This window comes from Anser brachyrhynchus, assembly GCF_964034855.1.
Source record: "Anser brachyrhynchus genome assembly, chromosome: 27".
Lineage (NCBI taxonomy): Eukaryota > Metazoa > Chordata > Aves > Anseriformes > Anatidae > Anser > Anser brachyrhynchus.
This window is the reverse complement of record NC_137720.1, coordinates 1241143-1259852: the sequence shown is the minus strand read 5'-3', so window position 1 is coordinate 1259852 and position 18710 is coordinate 1241143. Positions and strand designations below refer to the sequence as shown.

General features: G+C 48.0%; 1 protein-coding gene across 2 annotated transcripts; it reads right to left on the bottom strand.

Annotated features, from left to right (window-relative positions):
* Positions 1-584: 584 nt before the first annotated feature.
* On the bottom strand, positions 585-11970 carry INKA2 (inka box actin regulator 2). 2 transcript variants are annotated; one of them, XM_080569421.1, is made up of 2 exons: positions 11831-11970; positions 585-2501 (listed from the first exon to the last, which is right to left on the bottom strand). In XM_080569421.1, exons 1-2 carry the CDS (start codon positions 11864-11866, stop codon positions 1524-1526), a joined length of 1014 nt encoding a protein of 337 aa, XP_080425547.1. In that variant the 5' UTR covers positions 11867-11970; the 3' UTR covers positions 585-1523. The 2 variants fall into 2 exon arrangements, with proteins under 2 accessions (XP_080425547.1, XP_080425548.1); XM_080569422.1 differs by lacking the exon at positions 11831-11970 and adding an exon at positions 4122-11768.
* Between the last annotated feature and the right edge of the window lie 6740 nt (positions 11971-18710).

Genomic DNA, 18710 nt, shown 5'->3' with positions numbered 1-18710 from the left:
GCGAGGAAGGAAAACAAAAGCTTGCTTCCAGCTCAGGTTCCTGAAAAAGTGCTGAGCATAGCTGTCAGATGCTGACCCACTCTTCTCTCCTTGTATGGGCAGAAACAGGGCTTGTCTTGTGCCTATATTTAATTTCTGAGGGGGGAGAAATTCTCCCTCTATGCCTCTGCTCCACTGGCCTCTCTGTCCTGGGAAGCTAAAACATGAATAGAATTGCATGTTTAAAAAACCAATCCTGCTGTTCACCCACGAGCCCTTCCTAAACTTGGGAGTGAGCAGAGCAGGTTTTAGCAACCTAATGCTGCTGTGCAGGATGTGCTGAGCGCTGGCAATGGCAGCAGCAGCCCCCCAGGATGTCCCCCTGCTAAGGACTTGTGCTCTCCTTGCAATGGAGCCAGATGGGGCCTGGCCCCAAGCCCCGGCCACCGGCCAGAACCGGGCTGAAGCACCCCTGTGGGCATCTGAGTGCCCACAAACTGTGGTTTGGGTTCTTGGGGCAGTGCCAACCCAGGAGATTCTGCAGGGGAGAAAAGGCTGATGGACACAGGGCTGGATGCTGGCACCAGGACACAAACTGCTCCACAGCACACAAGGACAATGCTGCTTTATTTGTAGCTCTTGGAGAGCTGGATGCTGAAGAACTTGGTTCTTTCAGGACAGGGTTTGTACACAACAGCATGGGAAACAACAACAACAAACATCTCTTGCAATTCTGTGTCACAGTGCAAAGTTAACAATAAACATCTGTGGCAATGCTGTATCTCAGTATGAGCCTGGGGGAGAAGGACATGGAGAGAGAGGCGAAAGCAGCTGAAGTTTCCAAGTGTCACAGATGTCCATGGAAGGAACCTCCAGTCCCGCATGTTTAGCAGGAGGGGGAAGGAGAGGTGCTATGAGCACAAGGGAGATGCAGCTTGGGGGGATGAGAAACAGCTGAAATGCAACAGAGCTGGGATTCAACACCTGCATGTAGCAGTTCTTTGAATTTAAAAGATGGCAGCACTTGATTTTTTTCTTAACATTTAAATAACAAGTCCTTCAGGATCACTGCTAGAATTGCCAGGTTTATAACCCAGTTTTAAGTGCACACAAGCAGTAGAATTATTAAAAAATTATATATTTGCACACTCATACACACGCACACAGTGAATTTTGTGCTTCAGCTATTGTAACTGGGGATGACCTGAATGGGCCTGAAGGCGCTGTCACGAGGCAGACTCCAGGAGCCGCTATCTGTGGCACCGCTCACCCTAAAAGCTGCCAACAGTTCTGATTATTTCTGCAAACATCAGTCCCCACGGGCTGCCTCAGTGTGTGGGGCTGAGCCAGCTGCTGCTCGGGCTGCCCCTGAAGCTGCAGCTCAATGGGAGATGCCATGTGCAGGCGACTGGAGCCACGGCATGGCACGCTTTGCAGAGACCTCTCGGTCTTGGCCGAGAGCTCGGGGGGCTCCTGAGAAGTGCATGGCCTCAGCTCCTCCCTGGTGCAAGAAATGCTTGGCAGAGTGGGGGACACTGACAAACTCAGACCCAAACGGCTGTGTTGATATCAAACCTGGACTGGGTGTAGTCTATGGTATCGTGGACTTTCTTGGTGCCAGTTTTGGGTTTCTTGATACTACCTTCTACCTTCGGGCACCTCTCCACTTTGCTGTGGTGGTTCTGGATGTTCCCATGAAGTGGGAAGTAAAAAGTCCCCTTGAGTTTGTTCGTCTTTTTGGGTCTTTTGGAAATATCAGGTTGTTTGTCTTCAGGCGGTAGCCAGCAAGGTTTTTCCTTGAGAAGCCTATCTCGGTCTGGCCGAACGCTCCTCAGGAACTTCTTGAAGATGTTGGCTGTGAGGGAGAACTTCCTGCAGAGCTCCTGGGACCTGCTGGCGGACAGGGAGGCCTCGCTTTTCTCCCCCTTCTTGTCCAGCTCTGGCAGATCCAACCAGTTCCCAACCAGGTCTGCGAAGATGTTATCCCCCAGGACCAGAGGCTGCCGGTTCCTGCTCTGGGACATCAGGGAGGATGTCCAGTCGTGGCCGTCATCACACCCCGGGCACTCCTGGCATGCCGGCCACCCCCCAGCCATGCCCTGGCTGCTGGGCTCGAATGTCCTCGGGTGGACGCGCTCTGCTCTGGCTGGGGCCGAGGAAGGTCCCTGTGTGTGGGAGGCAACCTTGCCGCAGGTGCTCCTGGAGGAGGAAGAGGAGGAGGAGGAGGAGGTGTCCCCGAGGTGGCCGCTCTCTGGGAGCACAGTGGGATGGGGCAAGCTGGCCGGCTGTGGCACCGCGCATGTGAGGGATGTGGGGCTGCAGCCCCCTGCTGCTGCCTGGCCCCGTGGCCCTGCTCCACTGCTCCGGCAGCACTGGTGCTGCTCTGTGCTGGTGCTTCGGCTCCCCGAGATCTCCAGCTGCTCCAACGCCGTCTGGACCTGGAGGAGCTTCAGCTCCTGCAGCGCGCCCATCATGCAGTTCATCTGCTCGTGCAGCCCGTCTCCCACCTCCTTCATGGACAGCTGCGGGGGAAGAAGCAGGCACCGAGTCAGTGTCTGGGGAGCAGAGAGGGCAAGGAGGCTCGGACTGAGGGGCAGGAGAGCTGGGCTTGCAGCTCGTCTGACGTGTGGCCGCCCCCCTTATCGCATCTGACATGCAGCATACCTCTACCACATCCATTTCATGGAACGGCAACCGGATATTTCTCAAATTCTCTAAGGGTTTTAAATGGTTTAAAAATAATCTGGACCCTCTAGGAATAAGACGAGCTGACAGAAGTAGTGGATTTTTTTTGACCTGACAACAAAAATAGTTTGAGTTCCCATTAATTGCTTGGCAGAAACCCAAGGTGTATAACTATGAATGGTTTCGGCTGCCTCCAGTTTAAGTGTGTTCCACTGCTTTTGTTCCCCTTGTCCTGAGTAACAAACTGAAACTGGGAGTCAGAATAATGAGGAGACCGTGCCTTCCACTGAGAACTGTGCTTCTTTACCTGAAGTGCTAAACTAAATTAAAAATCAACCCTAATAAGGATCACATTAGTTCACAATATATCTTCAGGTTTTAATACTCTCATTACATCTATCACTGGAGGATAATCAAAGAAATGTCAATGCACTTGAAATCTTGTACAGAACAACCAACAAACTCTAAACTTATTTACAGCACAACAGCGATCTCTTTGATTCCCCAGCTAAGACCATCAGCAGCAGTTCTGCTTTATCCCTGAAATTTGCTATACAGATTTAACTTTCTATGTTAGACTTGAAAAACACAAGGTATTTTCCAGAGCTGCTAAATTCCCCTCTTCTCTTTTTGCTCTGTTGCTTTCTCTTCCTTATGTAGGATCTGGATCATATTCCCGAAGCGGCACCATAAAACAAGCGGGCTGTACTTTCCAACAGCTGCCACTTCTAGTGGGGAGGGGAATGGGAAGGAGAGAGGGAAGAACAGCAGGGGATGGCAGGGCTGGAGGTGAAGGCGTTGCACTGATATAAGGTGGCTTGCAGAAAAGATTACCACTGTCTAGGAACAGCTTTAGCCTGTACTGTCAAAAGCAGTTTAAAAGGCTCATCATTTTTTTGTACAGCAATAGATCTTTAAGTTTAATATGAAAAAGGACAGATGCATCTCTTGTTCAGCTTTACTTTATGAAGCTTTACTTTTTTACTTCATTTTTGCTAAATTAGTTCAATTATTTGCTCTATTTCCATTTCTGTGCTCATATCTGAGCTGTGCAGCAAAGCAGTCATCAAAAAACTTGATTCTCTGTTACAACCTAGCTCTGAAAGTGGAAAGCTTCACAACAGTTTCTGACCACAAACCCCCATCTCCATTTCATAACCCCAAACCTAAAATTAGCAGAGAGATTCCACTGATTTTTCAGAGCTTCCCTCCCAAGAAACTTACTTACCGCCCAGAACGAACGCGCTAGCGGTGGAGATTCAGAAAAACTCTGCCAACTTCCCGATTGCGCTATCAACTGTCCCCAGCTATCTGATTTTTTAACATCAGCAAATAAACCTCTGCTTCTGCAGATATGCAAATAATGCCCCACTTCCAGACTAACACAGCTCTTGGGTTACCGGTACAAAAGCTGAGGCCATATGTTCTACAAGCTTCAGACAAAACTATCACCTTACCTCTCCAGATTTGCGGTAATGCTCCTCGTCCTAACCTTTCTCGCCTTATTAATGGAAGTCTGTTTTATCTGGGGCTTTGCAAAAAGCTGGATTTGGAGCTGGCTCGGCCCCTCATTGGCCGCTTCCCCTCAAATCCCCTGGCGGGCGCAGCGGCACAGCCACGCTGTGCAGAGTGACACAGGTCCCCCTGCACCGCCCGGGCTGACTGCAACCCCAACATATGCTGGGCGGCTCCGCTGTTCACCTCATTGATTCAATTAACTCCCCCCTGATGGGTGGTATCATTACAATGCATGCCTCATCCGGCAAGGCTCTATTAAGCATTAATATTTCATGGGCAGCATTTATCATCCGCGTGCTCGTTTCTCGCAGACGGACCCAGCCTCCCCCCAGTGAGAGGTCTGAGCCCCGAACACCCAGATTCCAGCGCTCCCCTTGCGCTCAGAAGTGAGCCTGAATGAACGAGCTGGTTCTGCTGAACCAGAACCAGCACCAGCCTGGGGAGCCAAGGCACTGGAAAAGCAGCGGAGATGCTTTCACCTGTGGAGATACTTTCCTGTAAGTGATGCTGAGGTTTGGGTGCTCCTCACCTGCTGCCCAGCAGTGCGGGGCAGGACCTGTCCCAGCAGCTCGCCTCTGGCTGAGATGGCCTCGATGTCCACCGGCAACGCAAATCCACCCCACCATCAGCAGAAGGGCTGGGAAGGTGCTGGGAAGAGGCTTTTAGCTCTGCTTAATTATGCTGCTAAAGCTTCGGGTTGTGGAATTTGAAAAAACAAACAAAAACCATTCCAAGAAAAACCTGCTTTATCTTCTGCTATTCGTGGCATTAGCTTGGTCTTTCACGGACTGAAGAGTGTGAATGAAACCCAGCCCGAAGTGAAGTCACTGACTGGTGACCAAACAGTCTGCAGGGGCTTGGATTTCATCCACTTGTAATTACTCTGCGGTAATTAAGAATACTTGCCATGGAGAGAAAGCTCTGGAAAAAGAACTTTCTTCTTTTGTGTCTAACAGCCATTCTCCTGTTTGCCAAGAAGAAACCCTTCCTCCCAAGTTCACTCTGGCTTCTCTGAGACTCTCCAGGCTTTAACTGCTGACAAAAGGAACAAGCTTCCCCATATCTGAGACCACCACCCTGGCCAAGGTTCAAGATTAAGTTCTCTGGGATGCTAGAAGGAAAGTTTCTGCAATTAATGCAGCAGATTGGGCTGGAAGTCAAGCAGATGCTCTGGCTGCAAGGTGATGGGAACACGAGGCCGAGCAGAGAACCCCTGCAGCCCTGCGAGCTCTGTGGTCAGGCACTTGGTGTAGAAGGAGCTGGGATTTGTGAAGAACGAAAGCGCAATTTCAAACAGAGCGTGAATGCGAGATAAACCCCGGAGAGCCTTAATTTGGCATAGAGAGAGACCCTGACTGCACTTGCTGAGGTTATGCAAGTGACTTTATGTAACCCGGCCACCACGGGGCATCAGGAGATGTTCTGTCTTCTGTGCTTGCGAGCTGCAAATCCCAAATCTGTTGCCGAACCAGCCCTGGTGCTCACTTGCCCTGGAGAGCAGGGCACGGGAAGCGGTGTTCCCTGCAAAACGTCAGCTCTGGCATGGACCTCACCCATCAGCATCCTCCCTTCTGCTACCTGCTGGCCCCTGCTTGGGGAGCACAGGTCAGCCAGCCGTTCAAGGGACTTGGGGTGCCTGATCTGAGGCTCTCGTGCTTCCATACAAATAGTTGTTCGGCCCCTCTGTCCCCAGCAAAAGACAAATTAGAACTATGACAGACATTCAGATTTCAGTTAAAATTGGATTAAATTGCATCATTTCTGAGACTTTGGCAGTCCCTAAAAATGGGCACGAAAGAGTTTTAGCCTAGCTCTGCACAGCCCGACACAGATGTCTTACACAGCAAGAACACAGGGCTGAGCGCGGCTGTGGCGCCCAGGCCCTGGTTCAGTGGGAGCTGTTAAACGTGTCCTCCTCCTCCAGCAGTAAGGCATTGCCTCCTGATCAATCTGCCTGTGAAGACATGAACAAGGCAGCTTTGGCTAAACGCTTCTCTAAAGCTCAGTTAAAGCAGTCACCTTGAACGTTGGAGACTGAAGTGCAAAGTTTGAGAGCTTTCCAAGCACTCTGAGGTGATCACCAAGGCATATCCGATGTAGGGGAAAAAATATGGTGAGTGTCTTGCAAAGCTGGCAACACTCATATGTTCAGGGTTTTTTAACATTGAAAATCTACCATTTTGGATGGCAAAGGCATCCGCTAATTTGAAAGTTATACCTTTTTAATCATTTCCTCAAAATACTTATTCCCAGAGCAACAACCCCAACCAGTTTTCACAGCTTATAAATCAGTGATTCCTCCACCGATTAACACAGCAGGAGGACAACCTGCCCCGAGGAACATCCTCTAGCACTTACTGGCATTTTATCAAACTCAAAGCCATATACTTGAGACATACAAATAAGGGAGATTTCACTTGCCATTTCACTCGTAAATAAAGGACTTTTTAAGCTCACTCTGGGAACGAAGTTTTTCCTATTAGCATCTAAATTCACCGAGTTTTCAGAATTCAGTTCTGCTCAATCCCCTCAGGCCACAGCTGGTTTTGTTCCCAGCCCATCCACACATCTGGCCTGCCCAGTTTCTGGTGCTGACCAGAGAAAAGAGAAAACCCAGCGAACGGATCGCAGCTTGCAGCTGAGCACGGAGCTGGGAAGAAGAGCTCTGAGCCTGCCCCTCGCAGCAGGGAGGAAGACAGATGTCCAGCTCCTAGGTAAAGCAGCGCAACGAGAGGAAGTTATTGCTAAGGGGACAGGAAAGAGCAAACGGCAAATAGCAATTCTCAATAATGGTGCTGGTAGGCAACAGAACCAGGCACAAACAATTGGTATTTAAAGAGGATGACCTAATAGAGACCAAAATTATTTTAGAAATGCTGAGCTGATCATATTGTTTCTGTGTTTTCCTTTGGGTCACTGAGTAGATTAATCTTCGGCAAGCCTGCAACTGTAGCTGGGCACAGCTCTGCAGTGCTCGCAGGGAGCTTCCTGCTAGCTCGATGTCATGCCCTGCTTCGCTTTCCCTGGATGCCATGGGACTGCGATGGTCTTTCTGTCCTGGAACTTTATCACTAGGATTTCAAGTCTTTTTTTTTTAACCTCTTGTCTTCCCAGAATATTTTAGGAGCAAATTAGGATGTTAAGTGTGAGCTCACAATTTATCTGGAAGAGGAAGGATGCTGAAACTTTACTGAAGAATTTCCCAGTGGGATAAATGGCTCTCAAGCAGATGTTAACTGTGAAAGACGCAGTTCACATCACTCGATTAACTATCTTCCTTACTCTGTTTCCTTCCTTTCAATTGCGGTGTTGTTGTTCTGTGCTTCCCAATCACATGCATTTAAAGGCAAATCAGAAAATCAATTCTCTACAGCCAGCAAACAATCAGAAAAGAACTCTGGCCTTCAGACTTCTCAACACAGGGCTGAGGAAGACCTTAAGCCTCAGTGTACAGACTGTCCATTGAAGATGATGGTTAAAAATGTCAGTTTTCAGCCAAGTGGCCTGCCTGCATTGGGGTATCTGGTCATAAAAATTCCTGAATGTGTGCAGCTGTGATTAAAAAAAAATCCCCAGTTTTCATCTTCAGAAGTCTTCTCTGGAAATAAACAAATGGACAAGGCCCATAATTGCTTTTTCTCTTCCCCACGTTCCGTGTAACAGGAATTCTGCTGCCAAGCTTCTGCTTTGTGCCCTCCCTCAAGGCAACGCCAAGGAAAGATCTGCAATAACCATGCAAGTTTTCCAATGCCATCCCAGCAGCAATGGGAAAAGCCCCCCTTAAGGGGATCAGTTCATCAGCAGATAAAAACGAAGCTGCACGTTTCCACCTGCTGCAGTTGTGAGCAGCGATGTCAGCCCTTGACTCTGTCGCTTATGCCCCATCTACTGCAGACCGCAAGAGCTGCTCCTGAAATAGCACTCATGAAAGTACAGAGAATCCTTTTCCAGCATGACACAGTTACTGGAATAGGACCCAGTGTGAGACAGTAAAAATAATTAGCTGCATTTTTCAGTCAGGCCAAATGTTCTATTCCTGTAAGATATTCATAGCAAGAAACATTGTCTACCAGGACATAATACGAGAAGGGAGTCAGACTCTATCAAACTCAGTAATTTGATGTATTTATGATGAATGTGCAGGAGAACATTCAGAATTTCGAGTTGGAGTGGTGTTTTTTGTTTTAAGTATCTACTTTAATACTTGTCCTTTTAGAGGGGGAAAAAGGCAGCAGAAAGCCCAGAAATATCCTGGATACCTCAAGAAAAATCAAAGTGTTCAAAGTGAAGTCACAGCTATGGCTAACTTGACTGCGACCCCTCACCCCGACAGCCATGCAAACCCTAAGTGCAAGATAAATCTGCCCCATGAACTCACCAGCCCCTACCTAGATAAAGACAAGCGATTTATTCTTCTGGTAGAGGAGCCTTTAAACCCCAATCCCATTGTACTCTGCTGATGTTACTATGTATAAATGCAAACAATCCCCGTGTCAGAAAGTTTACAGAGGTAATGCCATCTGCAGCATGAGACACGGAAATGAAATTCCTCTCTCCTAATCCCTGAGCAAGACAATTCTTGTTAAATCTGATCTTTCAGCTGAGATAATATTCTGTAACTCAGAAAGCAAAGATAATATTTCTGTGCCTCAGAAGGATGTTTGCAGACTCGGAGTCCAGCTGATAGCCAAAAGGACTCACAGCACCGAGTTAACTGTGTTAAGGGAAGATGTGTGAGTGCTGTGGCACATTTCACAACTGCCGTATAAAGGACAGATGACAACGAGTGGAGAAGCAGAGTTTACTCTGTGCCAGATCTACAAACCAGCCCTGCATGTTCTCACATCCCTAAATCTCCAGGGGCTTTAGGAGGAGGTGGACAAGGTCTGTGTTTTATATGTCAAGAGACTGAGGAGCAGAGAGCAGACACGGCTGGTCCAGGGCTGCCCCGGACGCGGGTGTCAGCGCCGGGACAAGGACCCCAGCTTCGGAAACGGATCCGACCCTGTGCTGTGCTCGGGTCGCATGCCCGGCTATGATGAATGGCTGTGTCAGCTGAGACTCTCCTGGCTTTAAAACATTTGCATGTGGAAGCTTCTGAATGAATTCCAATCAAAGGGACACCACACATGCCAGAAACTATCAGCTTACAATGGAAAACATGCAATGGGAATATGAGTGCTCTCATTGAGTGAAATGGGCCAAATTTATCTCTGGGAGCCATCGTGAGAGGCCTGGCAGAGCCTTCCCAGAGGCTGACACGGAGGCTGGTGTAAGCATGCCCAGACCCACGCTCATCTGTGACTTGTCTGGCAAAGCCCGGCGTGATCTCAATGCGCAGGCTGTGTGTTGAAACGTCTGGGCACACCAGCAGCCTGAGCCAAGCACACAATTACTTAAATATGGTTTTAATACATAAAACAGGAACAAGAAAAATCAGAGCTGGAATCCTCGAATCCCACACTGATGGGGGATTGAGTTGCACTTGCAGATAACCTTTCCTTGTGAACTGGGAGCTGTGCCAACATCCGCTTTTTTTTTTTTTTTTTTAAGTCCTCAAAACCAGCCAAAGGCTGCAGTTGAAACTGAAGCAACCTAAACTTTTGCAGACCAGGTGGCTTCCAGCCTCTGCATTGTACTGACCAGAGCTGCTCCGTGAACAGAAGGCAAATCTCTGTGTTTCTGCGCTCAGCGTGATGCCCTGGAGCTGGGCACAGGGCTCCCGTTTAAGTGCACAGGGGCAGCTTGTTGCCTCTGTCTGGCAGAGCAAACAGACCGAGTCCTTCCCACCATTCCTCCCGCATGATTCTTGGTTCTGGTGCGTTTAACATCTGGAGGCATGCCCTGCCAAGTAATGAAGAAAGTGGCAAGGAAGGCAGGGTCAAGAGGCTCGGTTCCCACTCACCATTCAGGGCAGATGGCTCCAGCTGTCTCCTGCACTGCTGGCTGGTCTTTAAAGAAACATTAATCTATTTTAATTCCAGACTATCTTGACAGTATTGATTTTTAAAAGCTGTTATTGCCGAGGATATCACTTATACTTATTGTAATTAATACAGACCTCCTGCCCTCAGTAAATGCAACTGCAGCTCCCCAAGCTGCCGATGAAAGCCACGCTCTCGGAGCGCGCCTCCAGCGCTCTGAGCAACTCCAAAGCTGCACATCAGTATCCTGAGAACTCGTTGTTGAAATACGTTTTTAAGTAAGGGTAATTTGGAGGGGGGAGGCTGAGAGGAGGAAAGAACGTGACTATTTAAAACCAAGCATATGAAGATGGGGCTACTTTCAGTTAAGTCACGACTGGTCCTACTGAAGGTGATAGATGTCCCTTCCCAGTTTAAGCCAAGCGTCTGCATAAATCTTTGCCAGGCTAAGGTCCTGGTTTATTAACATAATAAAAATTGGCATTTTTACAGTTAAAAATAATCTATTACTGCACTATAGCAGGGGCATGAATAAATCCAGAATTTTCTCAGTTCTGGTATTTTTTGCTTTTCACGTAAAGTGTCAGGGATCTGTCTTCAAGTATATTCCAACCACCCAGATGTTGCGTAGTGCTCTGCAAAACAGGCACGTTTCTGAATCACAAGCCAAAGGTGCAATGCTCAGGCTTCTATACAAAATACTGCTCAGATAATGAGACTAATTATTAATAAGACAAAAAACAGCTTTAGTAACCTTATCGTAAGCACACTCTTTTGAGAGTGACTCATTTCATCCACCTCACCCTCCAACTTGTTCAGATTTTAAAGGCCTTCCAGGTTACAACGTGCACGTCTCGTGTCACAATTTGCATTTCATTCACTGCACCCAGCGCGCAGCACGCCGCTGCCTCTCGCTCCCTTTGTTTTAGTTTGTGCTCCGGCCGCTCTGTTTGCTCGGGAAACATCGGGAACGCCACCGGGCGAAGCGTCACCGGCTGCTGCCAGGTTTGTCGGAGCAAAGCCCCCTGCCCGCCTGGGAGCCCGCCAGCCCCGCAGGAGCCCGGGCACCGCCGGGGCTCGCGTCCCGCCCGGCTCCGACCTGGCGGTGACAAAGGCGAGCCGAGCCCCGCGCCGCAGCGGGACGGGGACACCGCAGCAGGACGGGACGCGGCGGGGTAAGCCTGGCGCCCAGCTCCGGCAGCGCAAACACCGCCTGAAATCTGCGTCCCGCGAAGTGCTCAGGCGGGGGGGGGCTGCTCGCATCCCGAAGCCCCTCGGCCCGTTGGTGCCGTGCCCCGGCCCCTCCTTTTGTTCCCCCCGGGGGTGGGTGTGTGTGGGGGGGTGATGGGGGCTCCCCGCCGTTCCCCCCCCCCCGGGACCCCGCAGCCGAGGTCCCCGGGGGCTGCCCCGGCGCTGCAGGGCGAGCGCACGCTCCCCTCGCATCGTCGCCATCCCGCAACTGAGTCCTGCCGGAGGCTGCCGCAAACGCTTCTTTGATTTCTCTGATCGCCGATCTTTGCGGACATCGGGAGGGGGGGTTGGTTTCTTTTTTCCTCTCCCCCCCCCACCCCGGTTCAAGCAGCCCCCCTCGCACCGACGGCTGCCCGCACGGCCCCGGCCGCAGCGAGCCCCGCGCCGCCGCCCCCCGCCAAGCACCGGGATGGGGGGGGGGGGGGGCACGGCTGGGGGTCCCCCCAGCCCCGAGCCCTGCCCCAAGCCCTTACCAGCTCCTGCCTCAGCCGCCGCAGGTGCTGCTCCATGGCCCGGCGCGGCCCCGCCGGCAGAGCGCTCCGCCCGTGCAGCCGGGGCGGGGAGGGAGGGGAGGGGAAGGAGGGACGGGAGGGGGGGCTCGCCCCGGCCCCCGCCCGCCCCCGCGGGGCGGCACCACCCGGCGGAGCCTCGGGCCGGGATGGGACGGCTCGTCCGGGGCTGCGGGGTCCGCGTCCTGCGGGGTGCGCGGCGGGGCGGGGGTCCCCGAGGGTGCGCGGGGGTCCGCGGGGGTCCGCGGGGGTCCGCGGGTGCCGCCGGGCTCTGGAGCCGCGCTGGGTTGGGAGCGGGTCGAGTTTTTCGGTGTTCCTCGGGGGCGCACTTCTAGCCGAGTTGTGCTCGGCTGCTGCGCGCTTGCTTTCTTTCACGAGCAGTGCCGAGCCCCCCGGCCCGGCTGAAAGGCTCGTCTGAATTGTTGTGCAGTGGGAAATGCTTTGGTAGAATGAGAGATGCAACTTTGTGTTCTCAGCTTTGGGGTGAAAGACTATTGCTTGCCTTTTCTTGTAGACTTGGGGATTGACAAAGACTTGCTGAAACCTTTGCCTTTTCAGGTCTTTATTTTTGGAAGGAGAACGCTTTTTATAGTTGGTGGTGGGGTTTTGTTTGTAGAACTCAGCCGTGGTGTTTTTGAAAGCTGATCTTTATGTCAAAAATCCGACTTAAATGAGGAATTTGTGCACCGGGCTTTCATGTATGTTTGGGAAACACTCTGAAGATAACATTTATCCATCCTTCCAGCATCTCTTTTACTATCGGTCATTTCCTGTCTCTTTATTCGTTGCAGGATTTCCACATCCTAAAGAGGAGGCAGGCAAGTTGCACCTCTCCAGGACTTCGTGGAGCGCGTGGCAGTAAACATATTAGCATGTTAAAGAAATGGCCTTATCAAAAAGTTAATCACTTCCAGCAGTAGGCTGTGAAGTGAGTGGGATACCTGCCAGTCTTGAGTCTTTCTTAAAGCCCATGCCAACTGGCCCAGCAATAAACTTTTGCTTGAAATCTGGCTGGCAGGGTTGGCCAGCTGGATGTTCCCCACAGCCCAGGGTCGGGGCAAGCATCTCCCTTGCCTGTTCAAGCATACTAAGTCTCATATGGCAGTTTGAACAGCCAGTCAGTGGTAAAAAATCAAGAAGATGGCATCATGTGGAGAATACGGGCTGGAACGCCTGCCTCTGCCGATTATTAATGCTACACCGCCAGAGCCACGTCTCTTTTTCTCTGTCTGCACTGCACGGGTCCATTTGCAGAAGAACCACTGCCTCGGATTCGAGGTTTCTGTCTTGCTTGGGTGGCACTAGACCTTTGTTTCTCCTCTATCAGTAGCATATTTTTGTAATTTATTGAATTACCTCAGTGCTGTAAAGTAATATCGTGCATTACACCTTCCTTGTGGCATGGCACCAACGCTAAAACATGCTGGCATGTTCTCTTCACATATGTAATACACAGGCCTAGGTTCAGCTGGTTTGAGCTGAAAAGTGACCAAGAGCTTAATTTATCCAAGTCAGCTTTGAAGCAATTGTGGTTTTAGGTATTTTTTTACATTTGGTAGGGAATGGACTGAGAGCAGCCATCAAGAGGGAATGAATCTGTTCTCCCGGGTTAGTGTGTCTGGGCCAGGTCGGCTGCTGCCGAGCCCTGTGGTTTTGGCATCTTGCAAACCTGCGTGAAATCAGGTCAGGGATTATCCTAGGCACAGGATGCTCTCCCCAGCATTGTTTTATGGTACTTTGTTTGTTTGTTTATTTATCCTATTGTTCTTGAATTTGTTTTAACTGATGCTTTTCGCAGTGCTTGGAATATTCCAGTACAAAAAAAAATACACAAGGTTATTTGAAGCTTGAAGTCTTAGGTAAGCAATATTATATTTTCCAGCATCCAGGAGGCCAACTGCACATGTGTATGGCCACTGGCAGAGGCTGTGTTCCAGAAAGCTCCTGTAACATTTGCAAGACTGAACCTTGGGATCTGCCAGCAGAAAACAGGGAAGAGGTTTTAGCCTGTTTGCCTTCTGTTTCAGGCTGTCGGTTTGGTCATTTTTTTAGCCTCCAGGATTGCTTGTGCCCAGTGAGGCTGATGAAGGAGTGCATGAGGACAGAAAAGACCGGAATAGTCATGTGCTCCAAGCTTCTGGGAACTCACAAGAGTACAGAAAAATGAAAAATAAGTTCTCAGTAAGATTTCCCCACTGAGCAACATTGGTCTTTTCCGTGTAGATGAGTGGCTCAAAGCAACGTGGACCCTGCATGCCGGGCCCTGCGCTCCCTTCCGCTCCGCAGTGGTGTAAGCGATGAGCAGATGGTGCAGTGCAGTGGAAAATCAGGTCTCCAAGAAAATACAAAGATGAGAACAAAACACCCTTAAGCAGAAAGCTACATGACTTATTTCAGGATAAAATGAAAAACTGAGATCCTTGGGCAAAAAATAGAAAATACGAGTTGTGTATTCCACTTACGTGCAATGCCTCATTCCTTCTCATTTGAGAAAACATCCATCCCTTCACAGCTGAAGGCTTCCTTATCTCATTTGTTGTCTTTCAGTTCATTGATCTTGTTCCTCAGTGCTCTCACGTGACTGTTCTTTGTTGAACTAACAACCATGCTTATCTCTGAATTTTCTTTCATTTTTATTTTCTTGCTCACTGAAGGCGAATCTTTTAGAATTTCTTCTCACTGAGACTGCAGCATGACCTGAATTGCATCCATCATTGCTTAACTGCACTGGGCCCTAAACAGCCAGCCAAGATATGTAAGAACATAATGTGAAAACTTTAATTCTGGTTTTATATTCGTACTTATAAAGGTAAATTACTCCTGAAAATGTGACTGTTTATTCCGTTAAGTTACTTATTTGTGCAGTCTCTGCACTTGTAGCCTTTGAAGTTCCTGTCAGGCTCCCACCTCACTATGCCTCCTTCCCAAAAGTAAAACTTTTAATGGCCCAGCCAGATTGCAGCCCCCGACATTCCCCTGGTGCTTGAGTAAGGACCAGGGCAGGGAAACTCCTCCTGCACTCTGCGCTGTCTGGTGTTAAAGAACTATTGGATTACAGCTTGGCTGGCTGCATTTTGGTGACCTAGATCATGTTCATGCTAGCTGAAAAATAATTTAACAAACCTTGGTATAAAAACTTATCCATGATTAAAATGGGATGGTATTTATTTATTTGGAGCACAATGACCATAGCAAACTATTGGCAGTCATGATAAGCCCCTCGTCACTGGTATAGTTGGAATAGTTACTCTGAGCTGGTATTCTGATGTCTGCTTTTTGTATCTCTTTAACGTTATTATATTTAAAATGGAATTCTACATTTATACCCGTCTTTCACTAGCATTAAAATACATTTTTATTTTTTTTTTTAAGACACAGAAGGTTCAATAGTTTTCAATTAATTTTCAGCCTTGGCTGGTGACAAAGAGGTAATTTATATATCTGAAAATCAGGAACTTACTTTAATTTTTTTAACTTTCTCCTCAGAAATATTCACCTTTAAGAAAAGGTAATGCATGTGTTCGTGTATCCGTGTGTGAGCGTGCCCTCTCCTCCTCAACTCCTTCAGTACCAAAACAGTAAAGATAAATAATGCAAGGCCTTTGCCTGTGAGAGCTTGCTATTTAATTCATGTGTGCTGTAGCGAAGGGTCAGAAAAAGACTGGAACTGGAATGTGGGAAGAATAAAACAGTAATGTCTTTGCCTGTAAGTCATGGTCATTAAAGGTTGTATGGGGCGATTTGTAGGAGTGACAAGTGCTGCTTACTTTCTGGCCCTCTAGCACTCTGCATTTTTTTGGCATTCAGTTCCAGATTACTGTTGAGTTTGCATATGAAGTTTTTTTAATCTGGAAACAGCTGCATCTGTACCTGCTTTTGCAGTGACTCCCCTATATACTTTGTATTTTAACTGAAATTTGTAGAGTTCTTCTGGATCCTTCTGAAGGTCATGCCCAACTAGGAACCAAATCCATTCACCGCAAGGGCACTGAAATGAGTCTTAAATGGATGTAAGAGCCTGTCATTATTATTAAATATCCCATAACATAATATAACAATTATATTCTGTAAAAATATTATATAATTCTATAATGTATCATCCTATAATATGAGTCTATAATACAATAACAACAATCCATACACCTGGCTTGCTAGAAAATATCCAAAACTTTGCCAACTAAAGCAAGAAAGAAGACTTTGCTGCCCCAAAGACTTGCTACTCATTGGTAACTTGCCATCCATCTTGTTTTCAAAGGAAAAATGAATGTGCAGGGTGCTTGGAGTCAATTTTTGGCGGTGAATATGAAGTCACTGTCTATGCTAATTTCAATGGCCCCTTTCACTGTGATGTGCCCTACTGTACAGAGAACAAACACAGTTACCATGGCAGTGTAAACACAAATACATACCACACTCAGAGCCATTCCCATGTGCTGCAGAGAACAGAGAAAGTTCATTGTCTTCATCTGAACACATCTGGGAAAGAAGGATGAGATTATCTCACTTGAAAAATATTTTTAAATATTATGGAAACCAAGACTTCTTCTGAATGACTCCATGTCCTGGCAGATATGAAAGACGATCATTTGAAGCTAAAGGAATAAGAGAAGGTAGGTGCTTTTTTACAGTAACAATGTTCAAATCTATAACGAATGTACTTTAAGAGGATATACGCAGCCTGACAGTTCTGGAAGCCAGCACAAATTCTCTGGGAGCAGTTTACCCCAGTCTTCTAAAGAGTTAATAGAAGAATTTAGCTGTAGCGGATGAAGAGAAAGTTCCACAGAAAGAACAGATTGATAAATCACTGGTGAGTACTTAGAACTGATACTCGAGATGTCAAGATGCTTCTTTGCACTCTGCGTTAGCCTTAGGATGCACGCTGAATGCTGAATGTGTGATATGGACCTTTGCCTTCCTGCTGAAGGCAAGTGCTTTACAATCTGAAACAGCAAGAACCTGACCTTGAATATCATCAGCATGCACCTCTCAGGTGCTTTATAAGGTCATTTATCCAAAGCTGATATATTAATATATAGATTCATAAGGAAAATTAATCTTGGATGGAAAATTGAATATGTAATATGCACCTCACAGAATCATAGAACGGTTTGGGCTGGAAGAGACCTTAAAGATTACCTAGTTCCAGCCCCCCTGCCATGGGCAGGGCCACCTTCCACTAGATCAAGTGGGACAAAGCATCAGGTGGGATCATAACACAGACAAAACAGCGGTGAGCACCGTTTTGAGGAAATGTGCAGTCAGCAGTTATGGGATAATTTATCTCTAGTGAGATGTTTGTGTTTTTTTTTTTTTTTCCTAAGCCCCAGAAGATGCAGGTTGGTTTGTATCCCTTCCTAAAACCCAGTTATTTTTATTATATATTACAGCTCAGAAGGTCTTACCTACTTCTTTTACTAATCTAAATCCTTTAAAAGGACCGATTCTGCCTGCAGAGTACTCAGATTAATTGTCAAGTTTTCTAAAGGCTGCTTTGAACATGATTACTTCCTTTGAATCTTACTGCAAGCAAAAGCAAAGCCATATCACGGTGAATCTGCAGATCTCTCTTGGCTGGGCTGTCGTGCAAATATCTACAGTGTGAATTCAGTACTTGAGAGTCACTGAGGTTAAAATCAGTCCCCAAAGCTGAGGATTGTTATTTATTCCCCTGGACTTGGGCATGTGAGGCCACGTGAGACTCTCCCCAGTGCTGTGTGCTCATGATCTGCAGGAATATCGCCATCCATTCTGCTAACGATTTTGCTAGCAGCCACTTGGGCGTTTGCAATGGAGGAAAGGTGGCATTGCTGGTGGACTCTGCTACACGCAGACTTCAATTTGCAACAACACAACACTGTTTTAACATTGATGAGAAATACTCAGGCTGACATTTACGCAGCTAGCTGGCTGTATGAAGGCCACCAATTTCCAAGATCCATCCTTTATTTTTTCCTATTCAACTACTCTAAATGCACTGTGCATGTCATTTCTACATAGTGCAGTAGCATCATTCTGCACCCAAGCATCCCTGGTATTTCCCTTGAAAGAGAAATGAAAACCTGCTATGGTGTACTCTGCCTACACCCATCTGCACCCAGGATGGGAGAAATGCTTTGTGACTTTTTGGTTCCTTCATGCTCCCTTACCCAAGGAGCAAACTATATTCTATGCAATGGTTTGAATCAGTCAAAATAATTTCATAATGAGTATTTTACTGTGAGGCACATTGTGGGTTTTCTGAATCTGAAACCCAGAGGCAAAAGCACGTTTTTGACTCAAGGCAGAAGGCACACCATACGGAGATTTTAAAACAAAGTTAGTAGCAGTAGCAGTTGTGATCTTCTATGAGTATAAGGTTTAAGGGAGAAGCAAAACCTTTCATTAGATCAAATGATACACTTCAAGAGGGAAAGCTTTGAGGATCTGAGCATCTGCTTTATCAGACAGTCTAGTCTTGCCCTGAGTCATGCCTCTAACAGCAGCAGCTACCAGGGCTCCTGCTAAGTGTGCAGGAAGAATTAAGCTCCTGATTGCACCTGACTAGGTAGACGAGCCCTGCAGACACTTCTGGAGCTGGAGCTTATGTAAAGCACCAGGTATTATGGATCTCACATGAAATGACTGGGGTGGCTGACTAGTGTGAGCTAGCAACCGCCTATGGATTTACTTCGGAAATCATGCAAAATGAAGGCAGAGACAGAGGCTGTCCCACAACTTGCAGCCAGAGACTGTGCATGCTGCAGGGAATGAGGGCGGCTGCAGGAACATGACCTGAATCTGACACAGCCTGGTCAGTAAGAGCCAAAGACAAAGGTAGAGGGATGAATCTGCCTGTCGTGGT

Coding starts and splice junctions, on each gene's coding strand:
- INKA2 (XM_080569421.1), bottom strand. CDS start 11,866: ATGGAGCAGCACCTGCGGCGGCTGAGGCAGGAGCTG. Junction 2,502..11,830: donor GGCGGCTGAGGCAGGAGCTG/GTAAGGGCTTGG, acceptor CTTCCCCCGCAG/CTGTCCATGAAGGAGGTGGG.